Source organism: Podarcis liolepis, assembly GCF_965112155.1.
Source record: "Podarcis liolepis genome assembly, chromosome: 5".
Taxonomy (NCBI): domain Eukaryota; kingdom Metazoa; phylum Chordata; class Lepidosauria; order Squamata; family Lacertidae; genus Podarcis; species Podarcis liolepis.
Window position 1 is genome coordinate 94,379,959 of NC_139556.1, and position 21,218 is coordinate 94,401,176.

Here is a 21,218-nt window from a genome sequence, read left to right on the forward strand (position 1 = left end):
CAGCTCTTGGAACAAAAAAATTCTGGTCCCTGGGTGAGGCCCTTTCCACATCTAAGGGGAGAGCTAACGGGAAAAATGTTATGTTCATCTTAGGTGTACGAGAATTGCATGCGCTTACAAGCAGATTACTGTCGCCAAGCAATATCAGCGACATCAGTACCAGACAAGATATCCGCTCCTGACAAACCACAACACAATCCAGCCGATGGCTGTTTCACAGTCAGAAAACAGAAAACAAATCCATTCCCTCCAACATTTTGCAGCCCAAACCCGGGGCGTTTGTCTTCCGTGACCCGCATGAGAGCACGGAGCCCCCCAAATGGGCAAGGTATATAACTCGAAATAGTGAACCAAGCCACAGATTATACGTCATGTTACACACATGCATTATGTACCTGCCTGAGCATTGAAGATTTGATTTATTATACTCCTATGCCGCGTTTCAGTCAAATGAATGCCAAACCATAACAATAAACAACAATAGCATGATAGAACGTGATAAAACATCACAAATATAGCATAAATCATACAAAGTAGTCTTCACTGAAACAACCGCAATCTATAAAACACTGCTAGCAAAGCAATAACTAAAAAAATAAACTAAAAAAATAAGATCCCTTCAGAAGAAAAGTGGGTGCCAAAGCCTTTTCAGTTGTGGCACCCCAAACATCCCAGGGAGGCTTGACGGGCATTACGACTGATATATTTTGGGCACCAACTGAAGATCTTTCATTTGACTGCATCTTTGTTGTCTCCTAACGCTTAGTAGGCCAACAAAGCAGACCTGCCAACAAAGGTCCGTATAGTAAAAGCTATGGTTTTCCCAGTAGTGATGTATGGAAGTGAGAGCTGGACCATAAAGAAGGCTGATTGCCAAAGAATTGATGCTTTTGAATTATGGTACTGGAGGAGACTCATAGAATAGAATAGAATCATAGAATCATAGAGTTGGAAGAGACCACAAGGGCCATGGAGTCCAACCCCCTGCCAAGCAGGAAACACCATCAGAGCACTCCTGACATATGGTTGTCAAGCCTCTGCTTAAAGACCTCCAAAGAAGGAGACTCCACCACACTCCTTGGCAGCAAATTCCACTGTCGAACAGCTCTTACTGTTAGGAAGTTCTTCCTAATGTTTAGGTGGAATCTTCTTGAGAGTCCCATGGACTGCAAGAAGATCAAACCTATCCATTCTTAAGGAAATCAGCCCTGAGTGCTCACTGGAAGGACAGATCCTGAAGCTGAGGCTCCAATACTTTGGCCACCTCATGAGAAGAGAAGACTCCCTGGAAAAGACCCTGATGTTGGGAAAGATGGAGGGCACAAGGAGAAGGGGACGACAGAGGATGAGATGGTTGGATAGTGTTCTCGAAGCTACCAGCATGAGTTTGACCAAACTGCGGGAGGCAGTGGAAGACAGGAGTGCCTGGCATGCTCTGGTCCATGGGGTCACGAAGAGTTGGACACGACTAAACGACTAAACAACAACAACAATGCTTAGTAACATTTTTGGTGCCTTAATGGTATATCTTGCTGCCATGCTTAACCCTGTTATGGGGTGGGGGTGGGGTGGAGGGGATTTGCACATTGCCCAAAAAGAGGAATTGTGGCACCACAAAAAGGACACAAATCTACATAAAATTTGGTTGTGCTAATTTATACACACAGATGCAAGTTTGGAAATAATTCTTAAGTGGAATGATTTAAACAGAAATATAACACATTGCTGCTTGCTCTCTCTTTAAAGCAGACTTAAATCGGGCAGCCCTTCAAATTACAGGGTTGCTCCCTGTAAAAGAAGACCCCTAGGCACTCTACCTTGCTGGCCGCTCTGAAAGGTTCTACCTGAAGGATGGGACAGAAATCTCTCAAATAAGAAAACGAGCTAGCAAATAATGTGGCGACAGAACTGAGCACAGCAGACAAGCACTCTCTCAAGGAACTGAGCCTGTGGGCAATGCAACCCCCTTCTCTCTCCATCACACACATACAGAGAGAAGAGGAAGACCCAGACAGACTGAGAAACTGAAAACACCATCTCTCATCCTCTCTCTCTCACACATCCAGCATAGAGGAAGGTGCCATGGCTCAGTGACAGAGCATCTAATTTGCATGCAGAAGGCCTCAGATTCGATCCCCGGCCTTTCCAGGTAGGGCTAGGAGAAATCCCCAGTCTGAAACCTTTTGGCGCCTCTGCCAGTCTGTGTAGACAATACTGTTAAGTTGTGGGTGAACATATCAGACGACACAGTGATTCTTCAAACAGCTCTTCTTTATTCAGAGGCCAGAACAGAACTGAACTGAAGGGCTCAGTCAGCCTGCTTATATAGAGCTCCAGTACCTTGTTACTGTAACAACTTTCTAAAACTATCCAATCACTGGTCACTTTCGATCCTTCATTTGCATAACTATCTACAGTATCCCCCTGCTGGCCCAGGGTGAGAACTTCAGTACATAACAAATACTGAGCTAGATAGACCAGGAATATAACTCATTTATAGAGCAGCTTCCTGCCTTCCTAACTGCAGCCCCAAACTGAAGTCATAGCTGTTGCTGCTCCTTTTCTCTTTTCTTTCCAGGACAAGAGGCCAAACAGGTATGTGGGGCAGTGCTGGTGGGCTCTCAGGTGGGGGTTAGGGGACTGGAGCCTGCCAGGTAAAGAGTCCTGTTCCGTAATCTGCCCACTTTGTCAGGCTGACGCGTGTCATGACTCCTGACGGTGCCTTTCCCATCCTGCTCTCCCCGTCCTTCGCACACTCATTCATCCCTGATCTCACCGTCCGCCTGGCAAATTCCTCAGGGAATCTGTTATGTACTGAGTTGAATAAGATCCAAACTGCAGCAGTGATTGGTCCTAGAACAATAGGATCCAAAATGCAGCAGTCTGATTGGTCCTAGAACAATGCAGCAGTATGACTGGTTGGCAGGAACCACCCAATCCTGCTCCAGATAGAAGTGAATCCACAACCTGATTGGCTTACAGTAGAATTCTGGAATTAGCCAATCATGTGCAGCCCATTGTGTAAATAATGTATATAAAGCAGATACTGTGAGGGGACTTTCATTCATTCCTCCTCACCACTATGAGCTGAATAAAGAGCATGAAATCACTTTGCGACTCTGAGTATATTTCAGAATCTTTCACTGCCACTCCTCCATTGCAGAGGGTTGGACTAGATGACCTGTGGGCATTAAAAAGATCCTTAAGAGACACCCGGAAGTTAATAGAGAGAGTCTGCCTGTCTAATCTCGTCCGGAAGAGTATTTCATAGCACAGGGCTGGTGACACCGAACATCCGACTTCTAGCTAAGGTTGGTCAGGCCTCCGTAACGTGGGGGACAACTATCAGCGCTTCACCAGATGATTTCAACAATTAAGCTGGGATGTAAGGGTTCAGGAGGTCCTTACTTTGTCCTACTATCCCACTCACCATACGACCGCAGAGGAAATCTGGGTCATTTAGCAAGCAAATCGCCTTCTGCATGCTGGATTATCATAATGTGTGCAAGAATTAATACAAGGGAGGGGAGGGACAATGTGGGGTTGTCACAGCTTAAGTGTTTCAATGCAATCCGTCAAGAGTGACATATCAAGGCCAGCCACACACATACATACACAATAGTGTGTTTTATTAATATGGAAAAGTTACTCAGTGGAATTAAGGGCTCAGGGAAGCTGCTGACTGTGCATTTAAGCAACGGCAGAGTAAAATTAGCCTGAGTTGCGAGCCGGGAACTGTGATTTATGATATTGTGTTTGGGGTCACAGAGTCTTGCCAGAAGATGCTCGAAGCAGCTACATCAGTGAAAGGCGCAAAACTGATAAACAGCAACAACTTAAAAAACAAACAAAAGACATCATAAATAACCATCAAGTAGAAAAATGGAAAGGAAACTGGAATGCTAGCTGCAATATTTATTTTACTATATTTATTTAGGCTGTTTTTCTATACCACTAAATATACACAGATATCTCAAAGCAGTGTGCAACTAAAACAACAAAAGTTACAAAAAATACATAATATAACCACTTAGACACCAATGCATATAAGTTCCTTCGTCTTCAGACACACCTCCCTGATCAACATCTCTCATCAACCTCGAGATGCAACATAAATGGAATAAACAGAGAGACAAGTTGTATACTGTCTTATATTTTTCAAAGGTGTGCATTTGTAGAACTTGTAAATGTGCACCTAAGAAACGTGCTGCACAAATGAGACCTGTTTTTAAATCTGTGAATGTATTTATTCCTCATACGGTACCAGATACTGATTCCAGCCTTGAATAAAACCCATGTGAAAGATTAGCTGTAGCTCCCTGTAAAGCGCATGCTCAGTTGCAAAACCAGGTTTGCAGAGATGAAGTGAAGCACCTTTTAGCATGCTTGCTTTGCTATGGCACTGAAAAAAATGTTGCTTCTACTAAAGAAAAAGGAAGAAGCAATTACCATGTCCCATCTGGCTGATAGTACTCTTCTGTCCAGTTCAGAAGCATAAGTGATAACCATCTAATCCCCTGGAGCAAAGAGTTATACAGCTGAGCTTCCCAATTCCCTTCTTAAAATGAAGTTAAGCACGCTATCGTTTAATTTATTTTGCACAGACTCATTTCCCCCTTCCATCGTTTTTTTTTCCAATTCTGAAGAAGACGCTGGAAGTGGAAGAGGAAGAAGGTTAATTCAGTGACAATGGGAGGCATTTATTCAAGGGATCTCAAGGGTCATTTTGATAAACTAAGGGGTCACCGGCCATTTTAGGCCTGTGAGCGTATCTGGATTTCTGAGCAGGTGCTGTGGGCGACACCCTCTCTGGTCCCCCTTCCTCCATCTCCCTCAGAAACAGAAAGAGAGAGCGCACATGCGTGAACACCCTTCAGTTTTCCAAGGAATCCAGGTAAAAGTCAAATATGGCAGAATTAATCTGAGCCTTGAAAAGCACAAAGAACCAAAACAGGAAGTGGGAAAGAAAGCCGCTCTTCCAACTTCCTCCTTCAGCTCTATGTGCTTGCTACTTTATGTCTCCTCCACCACACCTGAATGCAGCAGGCTCTATCATCCAACAGAGGGGAATGGCTGGGGGCTCAGGAAAAACAGCCTCTGTGCATATGTGTGTGTGTGTGTGCCATTGCTGCTCCCCAGCATCTGCCACCTGAGGGGCTGTCTCACTCTGTCTAACAGTAGGGCAGCCCAAGCACTGTACAAGGAGCAGAAGCTGCAACCATGGTGGCCACATACACATAGCCGGAAAAGGGAAAAGTGTCAGCAAAAAAGAGGGCAGAAGAGATTCCCATGGAATATGCCCATGGTAACTTTTTCAAAAAATACCGTATTTTTCGCCCTATAAGACGCACTTTTTCCCCTCCAAAAATGAAGGGGAAATGTGTGTGCGTCTTATGGGGCGAATGCAGGCTTTCGCTGAAGCCTGGAGAGCGAGGGGGGTCGGTACGCACCGACCCCTCTCGCTCTCCAGGCTTCAGGAAGCTATCTGCTAGCTGTGGGAGACCCAGCTCTCCCAGGGCTAGCGGAGACCTTGCCGGCACCCAGAAACTTGGGGCGCGCTGAGCTCCGCACGCCCCAAGCTTCTGGATTAGCGCAGCGGTCCGCTAGCCCTGGGAGAGCCGCGTGGCTTTCCCACGGCTGGCGGACTGCTTGCCGGCACCCAGAAGCTTGGGGCGCGCTGAGCTCCGCACGCCCCAAGCTTCTGGATTAGCGCAGCGGTCCGCTAGCCCTGGGAGAGCCGCGTGGCTTTCCCACGGCTGGCGGACTGCTTGCCGGCACCCAGAAGCTTGGGGCGCGCTGAGCTTCGCACGCCCCAAGCTTCGGGATTAGCGCAGCGCACCTGGGGGGGAAATAAATTTTTTTTTCCTTTATTTCCCCCCCAAAAAACTAGGTGCGTCCTATGGGCCGGTGCGTCTTATGGGGCGAAAAATACGGTAATAAGAAACGTGCTGGATAAAACCAAAAGCCCATCTAGTCTTGCATTCTGTTCCAGCTGTCAACCAGGTACTGATGTATAGTTGTGTACAGATGCAAATTTAGAATTCAAAGTATAATGTAAATAAAAATACAATGATCTCAAAATAGTAGGGAAGGCTGTGACCACATGACCTGCTCAGTCTTACTATCCGGTGATGGGCATCTTCAAAGCCCCTCCTGTTCTCCCTTCTTAGCTTTCTAAATGAGACTCAGACTGAACAGCCCTTCAAACAGACGACTGTCCTCTCTGAAGCAGAACATGTGGTCACTGCAACTCCAGCCAAGTGCACGACAGCGAATATCATCTTGTCCTGCTGCCCCCTCCTGCTCCTCAACATAACCAAACTCATTTATATGTTAATGGCCTCCAAATGACTGCCAGAAAGATGACCAGCTGGAGAGAAAGACCGAACTGTGTGCAGCCGATTGACAGGGCAATGCCTTATTGCTTAATTAAAGACCAGCTGAGCCACAGCAGAACACTGAGACATCTTTGTTCTGCACGAGACTCAGCCTAGCTATGGGCTGATGGTTCATCACCCACTTCCTATGCTCCCTTTCTGTGCTTCACTGCAACCCGTTCTCCCTACTGGTAGCTGTGTGCACTGTGTGTACATGAGTGCATGCGTTGGCTGTCCACAGTGCCCAGCTGTTGTGTGGTGGAGAAGTAATGCAGTGGGAGAAAAGCTCAAAGCAGGAGCGATGATGTCACTGGCAACTGATGAGAGTATCTTTGCCCTGGTAAGTGAATGAGGCGAAATATTCCTAATCATGGATCAGTGGCCTAGCGTGGTAGGGCAGGGCGGGCGATGCCCTGGGTGCACAATCTGGGGTGTGTGTGAACCAGGCATCACCCGCAGAGATCTCTGGCATGCGCCCTCTGTGCCCCACCTGGTGTGCAAGCACCCGCCCGTTGGTGGCGAGGGCTGGGGAGCGGGGGGGTGAAGAGCACCCTCTGCGCCCTCTCCCAGCCTGGGCTGAATGAGCATCCTCTGCCCCCACCTGCCGTATGTGTGCACAGCTGCCCAGGCGCCGGCAAACGGTGCTACGCCCCGTTATGGATCTTTTGCCTGGTCTCTTAAGCTTAGTCATTACAATCAAGTAGAAGAAGAAGAGTTAACTGACTCAGAATAAACACACAACAGATCAATGAACTTGTTAATAAGATCAACAGGAATAATCTGATTATGTGACTCATTCCCAAGGAGCCAGCAAGAGGAATGGTTTGCAGCGCAGAATCATGCGTTTGTCTGTGTTGAGGCTCTCCATGGACGTTGGAAGCCGCTTGAGAGCAGTTCCTTGGGTTTGGATAGGCCTCCTCAAGACATTTTGACTGAGATGCATTAGGAGGGCATGGTGAGCTTGATTCAGCAAGCATTTGGCCACATGAATATGAACCCAAAACTCTGGTCCTTGAACTGTCCTTGGAATTAGGTAGCTCCCAAAACAGGCACCCAGTGTCTGCTATAGAAATCCATGGCCCACTGCTCTTCCTCAAGTCTGGGTCACTGGTTGCTGAGAGATGCCACTGGGCAATCCTGCAGGACCTCCAGACTTATTTCTTCCCTGCCTACTGTTCCTGCTGCTCCAGATTCAGAGTGGGCCCCAATTCTCCTGTGCCAGCCTTTGATTTCCAGGTCAGCCACCCGATAAGGTTGATTTGATTCCCCCGCCTTTGTTCCCAATGTAGATATTTATTCCCTCTTGGTTCCTGCTGTAGATCTTCACTCACCTCATCCTCCCTGGCGGTGGGATGGGAGGGTGCTATTTTGTGGTTCACTTCAGACGCCAAAATGTCTTGGGCCAGCCCTGCTCACAAGGGCCAACCAGATGCCTATGGGACCTCCGCTGCGGGAGGTTGGACTAGATCACCCTTTGGGGTTCCTTCCAACTCTACAATTCTATGATTCTGATTCTATGACCTAAGTGCAACAGCATTGTCCCCAGGCAAAAACACTAAAGGGCGGCTAGTAGCCATGCGCTCTGACTCCACAAATGGGAGACAGCGATGCTTCTGAGTGCCAGTTGCTGGAAACCACAGGAGGGGGAAATCTTCTTGGGTTTCCCACGGGCATGTGGTTGATCAGTGTGAGAATGAGTACTGTTCTTGGGGGACAGAAGGCGGGCAGGTGTGGATGATTCCCTGGTCCTGAATGGGGTAACTGTGCCCCTGAAGGACCAGGTGCGCAGCCTGGGAGTCATTTTGGACTCACAGCTGTCCATGGAGGCGCAGGTCAAATCTGTGTCCAGGGCGGCTGTTTACCAGCTCCACCTGGTATGCAGGCTGAGACCCTACCTGCCTGCGGACTGCCTCGCCAGAGTGGTGCATGCTCTAGTTATCTCTCGCTTGGACTACTGCAATGCGCTCTACGTGGGGCTACCTTTGAAGGTGACCCGGAAACTACAACTAATCCAGAACGCGGCAGCTAGACTGGTGACTGGGAGCGGCCGCCGAGACCATATAACACCGGTCTTAAAAGACCTACATTGGCTCCCAGTACGTTTCCGAGCACAATTCAAAGTATTGGTGCTGACCTTTAAAGCCCTAAACGGCCTCGGTCCTGTATACCTGAAGGAGCATCTCCACCCCCATCGTTCTACCCGGACACTGAGGTCCAGCGCCGAGGGCCTTCTGGCGGTTCCCTCACTGTGAGAAGTTACAGGGAACCAGGCAGAGGGCCTTCTCAGTAGTGGCACCCTCCCTGTGGAATGCCCTCCCACCAGATGTCAAAGAGAACAACAACTACCAGACTTTTAGAAGACATCTGAAGGCAGCCCTGTTTAGGGAAACTTTTAATGTTTGATGTATTAGAGTATTTTTATTTATTTATTTTTTTGGAAGCCACCCAGAGTGGCTGGGGAAGCCCAGCCAGATGGGCGGGGTACAAATAATAAATTATTATTATTGTTATGATGATGATGATGATGATGATGATGATGATGCTAGGCTGGATGGGCCATTGGCCTGATCCAGCAGTTTCTTCTAACCTTCTTACAGTGCAAAGAAGGTCCAGAGAAGGATGTAGCCCAGGGAGTTGGTACAGTTTGGGGAGATTCCCAAGGACCAAATGGAAAGACCTGGAGGGTCACATCTTGGCCCCGGGCTTTCTATGTCCCCATCTCTGCCCTACAAGTACAGTCAGTGGCAGACCCCCCCCAACCCGCCCCCCCTTTGCTCTAGTGGAAGCAAGTCACAAATTGCAGCTGGCAGATTACCATGGCTCAGTGACTCTTCCTCTGAAGGCCAAGTCGTGGTGAAAGAAGCACTGCAGAGGTGTTAAAATAAAGGAAGCAGGAGCTGCCCGGGGGATGCTGATGGTAATTGCTATTTCTGCGTAGCTTGCCCAGCCTGGGACACGAGATCTGCATGCTGGTAGCAGGGAATCCGAATGCTGCTCTTGCAAGGGGAGGAGAGGTTATGAGCACAGCTTATTCTGCAAAGCTCCGGGTGGGGGCAGGCGGATGGAGAAAAACGTGACCCAGTTAGCATACACGGGCAGAAGCTGTATCTAATGATAGGGCTGTTGGGGTGGGGGTTTTTTGCATTTAATCACAAGGAAAATCCTCTGCCTATAAGGCTGAATCTGGATCAGTGTTTCAGCTGATCATCCTCCTAACACAGAGCTTCGGTTTCTATTCCGTCTGTGTGATACGGCCGGCCAAGAAGACATTTGCTGCCTGAAGCAGAATAGTGAGCGATGACTCCCTACCAAGACATATAGACACATCCAAGACTGGTCTAGCTATTTTGGCATCTGAGGCAGAAAATCCCACAAGCCTCTCTCACTGGGAGTAAAAGCACAATAATGATGAATTAAAACAACTAACAGCAGGCTGCCCTTTCATGATACCCAAAACCAGCTGCCCAAAGTGACTGCCTCACTCTGCCCAATGGTTGAGCCAGCCTTGCAGTGTAGGGAAGAGGGAGTAAGAAAAGGAGGATAATTATTCCAACCACAGCTTTTAGCAGGATTTAGTATACTGTTTGCTCTCTATCTGTGTATGATGAATACTCAAATAAGACAAAGGCTTTCATTGGTATTGCTGTTACTGAGCCTACTGCAGAAATATGAGTAATCTGAGAATTACTCATTTCAAAGTATTGCTATGGATCGGACTGCAACCTTCCAACAGCTTCACCTCACCCCCCCAAAGGCGCACTCCTCCATTGTTTCCCGAAACAGATGGATGCCAGCACACAGAAGTGGGGTGGGTGTGTGTGTGTGTTAGGCTGTTATGCTGAGACCCTGGATCCAGGAAGTGTTAAAATATAAGGATTCAAATTTCTGGAATAACAAGGCTGGCTTCCTCCTTGGGTGATAGCCTAGGTAATGGGCCATTAAGGGAATGAAGGAAGTGGATCTGTGCCAGACAGCAAATGGGTGGTAGTTAGAAATACAAAGGCCAGAGAGGGGAAAGGAGAGTTGGGTCTTGTGAGCTAGCAGCTAGCAGCTGGAAGCAGCAGGCTGGGAAGCCAGAGAGACAGAGTGATGCTTGATTTCTGTTTCAATACAAGGCTATGGGGGAAACAAGACCCTCTGAGAGTGTTAATACTGTGCAGCCCTCCATCGTGGGATCAGGTTGTTTGTGTGTGTGTGTGTGTGTAAATAAACCATATATCCTAAAGACACCACAGTCTCTGCTGTCTCTTATTCTAAGGAAAACACAAGCCCTGGGAAATCACCTTTGGAATCTCACACGGCTTGGAGGTTGGGGTGGCATACAACATTATGAAAGAGGTGCCTGTTGTGCTACTGGAAGGAATTTTTTTATTTTGACTATGGCAGACCAACACGGCTACCTATCTGTAACTGGAGCCTTCCAAAGGGTAATGGCGGTATCGCAAAGAGATTACTGCGGGGTGGGGAACCTTTTTGGACCAATGGGATATGTCACTATCTGTCCCCAAACCCAGCAGGAGAACTTTGACAGGTGGGTGGGACAATCCACCTGTCAATCACATGACATCATTATGGCATCAGCAGATTGACTGATTAGCAAGTGGCTTCATCCACTTACCAAAGTCCCTTCCCCAGCATTTCCCCAGCATCTGGCAGCCAGCTGGATTTTGGGTGCTTGGGGACCACAGCTCAAGGGGCTTTGCCTGTCCTATGCTCAGCAAAGGGCTGTCAAAGCTCTTTGCTGCAAGGAAAGTGTTAAGTTGTGGGTGAACATATCAGACAACACAGCGATTCTTCAGACAGCTCTTGTTTATTCACAGGCCAAAACAGAACTGGGCTGATGGGTTCAGCCAACCTGCTTATATAGAGCTCAACTACAAAGCAACAGTAACAACTTTCTGTAACTATCCAATCACTGAACGTCACTGTCAATTCCTTATTTGCATATGCGGACCTGAGTGAAAACTATCTACAGTATCCTCCTGCTGGCCCACAGTGAGAACTTCAGTACATAACAGAAAGATCCGGCCATGTGTCTGCTTCATTTGTGATCGTCACGTGCTTTAGGGAAAACAGCCTGGCAGGTCAATTTGGTAGAACACGGGATTGGTTGGTTGGTTGTATTTCTATGCCGCTTTTCATTCAAATGAATCCCAAAGCAGCTTCCAAACAATAAGTAATTATAACATGACAGAACACCACAAACGCACATAGCTGTCAACTTTTCCCTTTTCTTGCGAGGAATCCTATTCGGAACGGAATTTCCCTTTAAAAAAGGGAAACGTTGACAGCTATGCAAACGCAGCATAAATCAAATAGAATAATTAACAAATCATCAGTGAAACAATTACAATCTATACAACACTTTCAACAAAGCAACAACTAAAAAATAAATTAGACCTCACCATTAAACCAGAAGTCATATTATATGATTGATAAATCAATACAGGGTGTGTGTGAGTGCTAGAGGGAGCAGAAATGTCCCCTCACTTCATGTCAGACTCCCATGAATCTCACTAAGATCCAGATGTGCTCCACAGCACTGAAGAGAATATCCCGCACAAAGTTAGAGATTAAGCACGCCCCCTTCCAATTCCTTTGGGACATGTGGGTTATTTGGGGTAGGGAAGGAGTCTTACATTGACCTCTGAACTTCTCATGTGCTCCTGGCACAAACTAAGAATATATTGTTATCAGCAGGGTGGACCCTTTGCCCACCACAGGGTCCTGGCTAATGCCGAGCCTTGCTGGGTTATGGTGCTGGCCGTACAGATATGGCTTCATTTGCTGCTGTCCCTCTGTTCTGCTCAGGGTTTGCTTTACTAATCCATGCCAGCTGCTGAATCGGTTTCAGCTTAGCTCATACTTTTGTGGGAAGAAAACTGCTCTGGTCACTTTTTCCGAATCCAACCGGTGAGAGAGTTTTCCAATGACTGAGTTCATGTGTATTAGAAAATTCATTTTCTACGAAAAGCAGGAATACTATGCAAGCCTACATAGATTTCCTCAGGAATAAGTCCCATTAAGTTCAATGGGGCTTACTCCCTGGCAAGTTTATTTAGGATTGCAGGTGATGCTTCCCCTCATTTTTTCATGTATGTATGTTTAGCAATTTTACATAAAATTTTCAATTCCAATTTCATGTGCTTCAGTATTTTACACATGTGTGAAATACCCCAATTACAATACAATATTACCTCATTAAATATCCAGGTGCTTCATGTTGCTAAAGGCTCTACTCTGCCTCCTATATACTGAATTTATCCTTCAACAGTCCTGTCTTTCTCCCATTCAAAACTCAAGAGGATTCTTGTTGTTTTGGTTGAAGTTATGCTAACTAGAGGATGCGGGTGGCGCTGTGGTCTTAACCACTGAGCCTCTTGGGCTTGCCGATCAGAAGGTCAGCGGTTCAAATCCCTGCGATGGAGTGAGCTCCCGTTGCTCAGTCCCAGCTCCTGCCAAACTAGCAGTTCAAAAGCACACCCAAAAGTGCAAGTAGATAAATAGATACCGCTCTGGCGGGAAGGTAAGCGGCGTTTCCGTGTGCTGCTCTGGTTTCAGTGTTCCGTTGCGCCAGAAGCGGCTTAGTTATGCTGGCCACATGACCCGGAAAAACTGTCTGCGGACAAACATGAGCTCCCGTGGCCTGTAAAGTGAGATGAACACTGCAACCCCAGAGTCGTCTGTGACTGGACTTAACTGTCAGGGGTCCTTTACCTTTACCTTTTATGCTAACTAGAGAAACACAACTGACCTACTATAACATTATGAAGGTAAAGGACCCCTGACAGTTAAGTCCAGTCGCAAACAACTCTGGGGTTGTGGCGCTAATCTCGCTTTACTGGCCGAGGGAGCCGACATTTGTCCGCAGACAGTTTTTCCGGGTCATGTGGCCAGCATGACTAAGCCGCTTCTGGCAAAACCAGAGAAGCGCATGGAAATGCCATTTACCTTCCCACCAGAGTGGTACCTATTTATCTACTTGCACTTTGATGTGCTTTCAAACTGCTAAGTTGGCAGGAGCAGGGACCGAACAACAGGAGCTCACCCCGTTGCAGGGATTCGAACCGCCAACCTTGTGATCGGCAAGCCCAAGGCTCAGCGGTTTAGACCATAGTACAAAAAATACATTGGCAGCTGCAATGCTTTAACATGACAGGCTGTGCACTGCATGGCCCCTCAGCTTCCATCTGCAAACACTTACATGCATGTGTGTTAGAGATAACTTGCATCCATTTCCCTATGTTTCCTTTAACTCCAGGAGACCCCATTGAGAACATGAAACCTTGAAGGACAACAGCATTAGCACCTTGATCTCACAACGTTTGTGGGTGCCTCCAGGTCAGCAGTTTGCAGAACTCGCCAGAACCTGGAAATTGGCACAGTCACTTCTCCTCAGTTCTCTAGCGCTAGGGAGGGGTTTGCACCCCTTTGATTCTGCCACCAGAGGTGGCTGCCTCAGTCAACCTCATGTCATGGATAGGCCAGCCCTGTTAGGAAGTCAGCCATCATCACTGCATAAAACACTGATGGAGTGCTGATATGCGCAGAGAAAAGCACATGGTACAGGCCACTTGTGAGTGCACAATTTCAGAATGCAAGCGGAGAATCACATGGTAACATGTATGTCAAATACTTCCTGCCTGTGGAAAGTAAGTGCATTTGAGATAAGGGTTCAAATCCTTTCTTTCTTTCTTTCTTTCTTTCTTTCTTTCTTTCTTTCTTTCTTTCTTTCTTTCTCTTTCCTTCTCTTTCTTTCTTTTACGTGAGTGGAAATTTTGTGTTTTCCCTTTATTTGAGAAGGGTTGAACGTTTGCTATATTGCAAAGCAATCACACAAATCTAATTAGGGAGAACAGTGCCTTCATCATAACTTTTGAACTGACAGCTTTCTCAGACTTATCTAGATAAGTCTCATTTTCCTCCCCTCCATGCCCTAGCTGTACGTCTGTTCCTTATAATGAAGCAGCCCCCAAAATACATCACAACAAGTGATGCATACGTAAAGCGCACATTGTGAGCATACTGAATATTTCTCTATGTGTAGTATCCAACTCGCTGCCTCTATTCATTATCTGCTGGAACTGAAATGAGAGCACATTTGAAAAGATGAATGCCATCAGCCTCGCAAAAGACATGGAGAGATAGTCCATGTTTCATACTGGGGGAAAAATATATATTTTGCATGGGCAAGATTGTGCAAGAGAACAAACTCCAATATTGCCATTGGCTGCATTAAAACACAGCAACTGCCTGCCTGCCAGCCTGCCTACCTTAAGTAAAAACCATAATAATTCTGTTCTGAACTATTTCACATTGCTGAGAGGGAAAGGGAACAAATTAATTTACCATCTTGCAGACAACTGTTGCAGTGCAAGAATGCTGCCGGACAACCTCCAAGAATTCCCTTGTTGAAATAGAGGATATGACACTCTTCTCGCAGCAGTTTTCCTCCTCTATTCTGTTAAAATGATTTTTATTTATTTATACAGAATCATAGCCTGAGCTGCAAAATATTTATAAAAGAAAATTGCAAATTGTTCTGCATTTGCATAGAAGGGATGTGGAGTTTCCTGAAACCTAGGAACAAAGAAAATCCTTGGCAATGTTCCCATTGAAAAATTCATTTCACAATAATCTATGGAAGTCTCCAGTGGTCTGATCTGACATATCTGTGACTTATTATCAGCTACACTTAACACTGTGGACGTTATTAAACCCTGATCCTATGTGTGGGTTCAGACTCTGTAGTTAAATGCCATGGAGTTCAAATGGAACTTACTGCTGCTTAAATCTGATCAGGATCACTGCTCTGTACAGGGTGAGATGCCACAGGTCTTCCACTCATTCAACCGATTCTCTCTGCCACTACAAAAACTTTACAGGGACTAAGTGGGTTCGGTCCATTCTGAGCAGCCAGGAAGCAACCCCAAACAGCAATGCCCATTGCTTTGATCCTATTACACTGGCAATGAAGTCATTCAAAGCAAACACCACAATCTTTGCCCATCAATCCCCTAAAAGCCCACCCACCCACTCGGAAACAGGCTGCATGGCAAAGGTAGGATTGTGTCCTCAAACATGCTGGGATGACCTCAATCGTTCCCCATAAAGCCTTCTCTAGAAATAAATGAAGTTGTTAGCTGTAGCAGAACCAGTGGGGAGAGAGAGATGGAGAAGGAGGGGACGAACAGCAGGGCTGGACTGCTTTTTGAAGCAGTTTCTGAAATATATCTTTCTATATATATATTAATAAAACCTGCCCTCTGCGACATGCAGAGACTACACAATGCAGCGGTGCCTTTTAAAAGTTCGGTGCTGCAAACGGCATTATTTATTTTGTGCACACCCACCCACCGCCACACGAAAAGCCAACCTGTTAGCTTGAAGAGGTCCAGCTCTCTTCCCTGCTGTTTTTTCCAAGCCGCCACCATCGCTTCAGTGCAAAAGGTCCATTGACGAAAACCAAACAAACAGAGCAGTTTTAAAAAAGTGCCTCTAGACAGCCTTTTTCTCACACAGCCTCTGGCAGGTCCTGCCTTGTTTTGGCTGGCTGGCTGGCTGGAGTGTCGCTGGTGGTGAGGCGGAGGAAGCAGGCTGTTCGCGTGGGGAGGGCTGGCCTCTCGCTCTTTCCTCTCTTCTTCCAGCAGGGATGCCCTGGCTGCAGAGTGCCGGTGCTCCCTTCCAAGGGACAATCCCTGGATTTGGGCTTAGCAAGCGGTTTGACACAGGGGGCATCCTCTCAAAAGGGCTTAAGGGATATCCCATGTACTTTAAAGCATCCTGGTGCAAGGCTTAAGACTTCCTATAGGCGCATACGCTCCCTGAATTAACATTTATTTATTGCTGCAGTTGAAGACACCTCCAACAGGATGAGTAGGTCTCTATTATGTATTGTATTTTAAATACAGTGGTACCTCTAGCTGCAGACTTAATCCGTTTCAGGGTGCAATTTGCACCCCAAAAAGTCCGCAACTAGAGCGCCTCTTCCACGCATGTGCGAAGCACGCAGATCACTGTTGCACATGCGCAAAGAGTGCAGATCGCTTCTGCGCATGCGCACATGGTGAACCTGGAAGTAAACACTTCCGGGCTGGTCGGGTTCGTAAGCTGAAATTCCGTAACTAGATCAGAACGCAACTCGAGGTACCACTATATATGTGCCGGGCCTTCTCCATGTTTTTCCTGGATTTTGCAGATTGTACATTGCCTTGAGACACTTGCATAGAAGGTAAATAATAAATTATGATGATGATGATAAAGTTACAAAAGTTGGGTGTCACTCCTACTCCCTACTGAGTGGTAGCAAGATTTCAATGGGTCCCAGGCACTCACCCAGGGTGTGTATTCCTTTGGAGCAGTGGTTCCCATTTAGTTAATTACTGAGGATCCCTTATTTTTCAAAAGCCAAGCCACGGACCCCCTACTTCTGAAAATTTTGATAATTCTATGGTAGTTACCCGTGCAAAGCAATTTTCTGAAGAAAATGTGGGGCTGTGGTCTAAACCACAGAGCCTAGGACTTGCTGATCAGAAGGTCGGCGGTTTGAATCCCCGCAACGGGGTGAGCTCCCGTTGCTCAGTCCCTGCTCCTGCCCACCTAGCAGTTCAAAAGCACGTCATGTGCAAGTAGATAAATAGGTACCACTCCGGCGGGAAGGTAAACGGTGTTTCCGTGCGCTGCTCTGGTTCGCCAGAAGCGGCTCAGTCATTCTGGCCACATGACCCGGAAGCTGTACGCTGGCTCCCTCGGCCAATAAAGCGAGATGAGCACCGCAACCCCAGAGTCGGTCACGACTGGACCTAAATGGTCAGGGATCCCTTTACCTTTACCTAATAAGCAAAGGATTTTAGGTATACTAAAATACAGACAACAAAACAGACATTTTAAAAATGATAAGCATGTGAATCCACCCTGTGGAGCAAGCCATTTGAACTCTCTCATGCTCTCTCTCTCTGCCCCCTCCAATTGCAAGAGCCTCAAGAAACTGTCTGGGGTTTTAGCCCGATCCCAGATCACTTGCCATCCAGCAACTCTTTCACAAGGTTTTCCCCTGCCAGCAAGCAGGTCCTGGTCATGAGCAGAGGCTGGGTGAGCCATGTATCATCACTGTAGCTTTCTCTGCGTAATTAACAAGATAAGTGAGTCCCTGGCAGGGGATGGTGCCACGGACCCCCTGGGTGTGTTCTGTGGACTCCCAGGGGTCCCCGGACCCCTAACTGGGAACCACTGCTTTGGATAATTGAGTCACAGCAGAGACTGTCGTAGCTTTAAGAAATGTGGTTTATTCACCTATTTACACCTACAGTCTGCATGGAGGGAGTCCAGATCTTACAGCATGGTCATTTCAAGAGGGGCTTGTTCCCCACAGCAGTGCAGTCCTGGAGTCCAAGGCATCTCTCTCCCATCCAGCCTTCAGCCAACCTGCCCAAGATGGATCCCATTCTTTCTTCTCCACCTTCTTCCCAGAACATCTTGCTAAAAAGCACACATTTTCCTGCCACTTCAAACACATACCCCACCACCTTGGCAACATCTGTCTACTCAGGCCAACGGATTCCTCTAAGATGAGCTATCAATGTATTTTGGCTTTGTTCTTCACTAGCCTGGCCAGGTTGGTTTGCATAAGCCAGCCCAGGGATTCCTTGACTGGCGCAGTTCAGCAGCTTGTACTTTCATCCATATCCCAATTCATCAAAATCTTACACCCCACAATCTATGACAAAACTTTTTCTACTTAGAAAAATATCTGTACTGCTTAAGGGGGGGGGGAATCTAATTATTTCTCCAAGGTAAACATACATTAACAAAAAGATTTTTAGCGGGGGGTGAAAACAGTACAATGAATGTGCTCCTTAAGAGGAAGGGCTGAGAGTAGATTTAAGCATCTGCAAATGGTGTTGGGCGCTGTCTGGGAGGCCAAGTGATATCCGCTTTGGGTGGAACAATGTATGCCATTCATCTTCCGGACCAACACGATTCCTCTGCCTTGCCTGCTTACCCCTGGGCTCCTCTTTACTGCTGCAACCCCGGATTATGTTTATGATTGTTGCCCAATTTCATCTGCTTGACCTTGTTTTCTGCACCCCACCTGTTACAGTGAGGTGTTGGTGTGTGCAAGCCTAAGCCTTCAAGGTGTTTTACCTGTTCCCACCTATCTCCCAGAGCAATGCCGAACCCAGTCTCAGTAGTAAAATCCCTTTCGGTGAAAACTGGGCCATCTAGTGTCAAAGAGAGGGCAGGCTTTGCCCTTGTTGCCAGAATGTTATCAAGCAGTCCTTTGGAGTAAATCTTGGCTATTCAAAGAGAGGTGAGTTTTGGAATATAGATATACTAAGCTAAACATGCTCCCTAGCCCTGGTGACTCCAGCGATCAAAGTCACAGGGAATCAAGCAAGCTTCTAATTGCTGGGTCCCACCCTGAATTCTGTTTCTTGGTTACAGTCACATGTGACAGAACGATGGAAAGGAGCTTGTGTGTCAAAACTGGCATTCCACCAGGTCTTGAAGGAGATCCTCTTATCTCCAGACCCGAACCTCCTGTTTAAATGGCTGTGTTAACTGTTGCGCTGTTTCAATGGGATTGTTTTACTGTGCAATTTCAGTTGCGGACATTTTTTAAAAAATGTTATGATGGAATTGTTTTATTGCATGTCTCTATTTTGCAGTTGACTTGATACAGGTCAGCTGCTTAGAAGCCATAATGGCAATTAAGCGTTATATACAATAACAAAGAGCAATAATAAAATGTTAATAAGATGAGGGGGAGAGAGACAATTTTATCTCTGCACTGTGCTTTACAACAAATATGATGATAGGCTTCACAGCTCAGAAAGGTAGGCCACTCTTAGTTCAGTTTTACAAATGGAGGACTGAGGCTTGGAGAGAATGTCTTGCTCTAGGCTGTACTACGAATGTCTATCCTTGATGTGGGCATTCAAGCCCAGACCCCTTAAGATCAAACACTCCTTAATCCTGAACATAATTCCTAGGGAGTCCCAATGAACTCAGTGAGTCTTACTTCTGAGTAAATTTACCCAAAACCACACATGACATTTCCAAATATTATCCACCAGCCTTCAGGGGCAGCAGAAGTTCAAAATCCACAGGAAAATAATTTAAAATGCAATAAAATGCAGCCACAAAATCAATAGGGACTTTGATCATACAACAGCACTCCTCCCTTCTAAAGACGGCATAACTGAGCGCTTTTACTACGGAATAAATCTCACAGAACTCGCTGATGTTTACATCTCAACAAAGCTGTTTGAGTTCCTATAGTAAAGAGGCATCAACATACCTGCACAAGCCATTTTCTCCAGTTTTGCGCACTCCCGGAGGAAATTGTAGTAGGACTTCATTTCTCCTTCTGTTATCCGGACGGTGGAGAAAGGAGGGTTTTCACACACATGCTTCCTACATCTGTTACACCAAGAAGCCATTGAACAAGCCAGCGCGAAACTGGCTATCAGACACCCGCCCCCTTACCATGCTTCCCTGACAGTCGTCAGCTTTTACTCATGCCAGCTTTCAATCCCTGCAGATGACTTATCCAGCTTAAGTTCATTCAAGGTCGTTTCAACGTGCAGAAATCTCCCCGATGCCATTGGCCAAGGCCTTGATAGGCTTATTGACTGCGCTTACTTCCTCTCATTTGTTTTAAATATCAAATCCATGTACTTTCATATTGACGGAAGGGGATGGCTGTGTGGGAATGGCAACCTGGAGTACAGCTCCTTCCTAGCATGGTCTCCTTATCATCCATTGATCGCTATGGCTTGCAGCTAAGTTCAGAATGAGCCTATACAAATACCGCTGTGCATCTCAAAAAAAGGAGACCATTGACTCTGACCTTGCATCATTTCTACCTGGAACATCTTCTCTCCACCCCGCTCTTGCTTGATGATGCATCATAAAGCTTGTGCTCTTCACCCAAGGACATTACAGCGTTTGTCTTGGCGTTGCGTTCTGTTCTGGCCACATACAACAATAAGCCTCCAATAATATGAGGAAGAACACCTGCATCTATACAAAGCAGGCCAGTGTGCCGGAGCCAAAAAACAGGAGGGGGATATGCAGATGAAGAGGTGGGGCTATGCAAATAGGAGGATGCTTGACTTGTTGGGGTTGCCAAAGGAGAGAGTTTAGTGACCCATCCCTGCCATTCATTCCTGTGGGGAAAAGCTTCCCATCCACCCTAGACAGATGATGACACTTTTACAGACATGGATCCCCCCAGGTGTGCAGAGAATGAGAGACCACATCATTGACACCACACACCTGGCATGTTGACAGACCTTTTCCTGGTTATTTAGTGTCAGGAGTGAGCTGGCAGTAAATCACACCATGTAAGTTGGAGTTAACTCTTTATTAGCAAGAGTTAAAAGTCAACTCTTTATTAACTATCTGCACAGACTTGGCAGAGTGTCAGGCCTAATGAGCAAAGCAGCTCATCCCTGGTAGGTCTTGCCCCATGTGTCAGTTGCTGAGGCTAAAAGCCCCCGCCTCCCCATAGCCATCTAAGTCCCCTCCTCTCCAGGGTTTTCCCAAGCAACTGGAGACTGTGCCTGCATCAAGTCAACCTCTCATCCACCTTTTCCAAGCCTCTTCTGGTTCTGGGAGACAAGGCGGGAGGGGAGCTTGTTGCAGTAGAAGGGGGAGACCCCGTGACTCATCTCTGGCTCTTGGCCTCCCTCTTCCCACCCCCCTGCTTCAGCCTCTGCCTCTGATTCTGGACTTCTCTCTGCCACAGACCCCCCTCCCAGCTCACTGAGCAGTGCTACCCCTGTCCCTGGGCATCTCAGCTGACAAGAGGGTTGTGCCTGTGTTGAATCCATCCAG

At 46.9% G+C, this 21,218-nt stretch overlaps 1 protein-coding gene across 9 annotated transcripts in view; it reads right to left on the reverse strand.

The window, feature by feature from the left end:
• MCF2L2 (MCF.2 cell line derived transforming sequence-like 2) overlaps positions 1–21,218 on the reverse strand; it is a 231,571-nt gene that overhangs the window by 189,519 nt on the left and 20,834 nt on the right. The window contains exon 1 of one of the 9 annotated variants that reach the window (XM_083503909.1): positions 15,754–15,901. The exons of the other annotated variants lie outside the window; for them this stretch is intronic. Within the exon in view, the coding sequence (XP_083360035.1) occupies positions 15,754–15,811 (58 nt within the window). The 5' untranslated portion in view covers positions 15,812–15,901. Of the gene's footprint in view, positions 1–15,753; positions 15,902–21,218 lie in introns of those variants that run through there. 9 annotated transcript variants of the gene reach the window in all.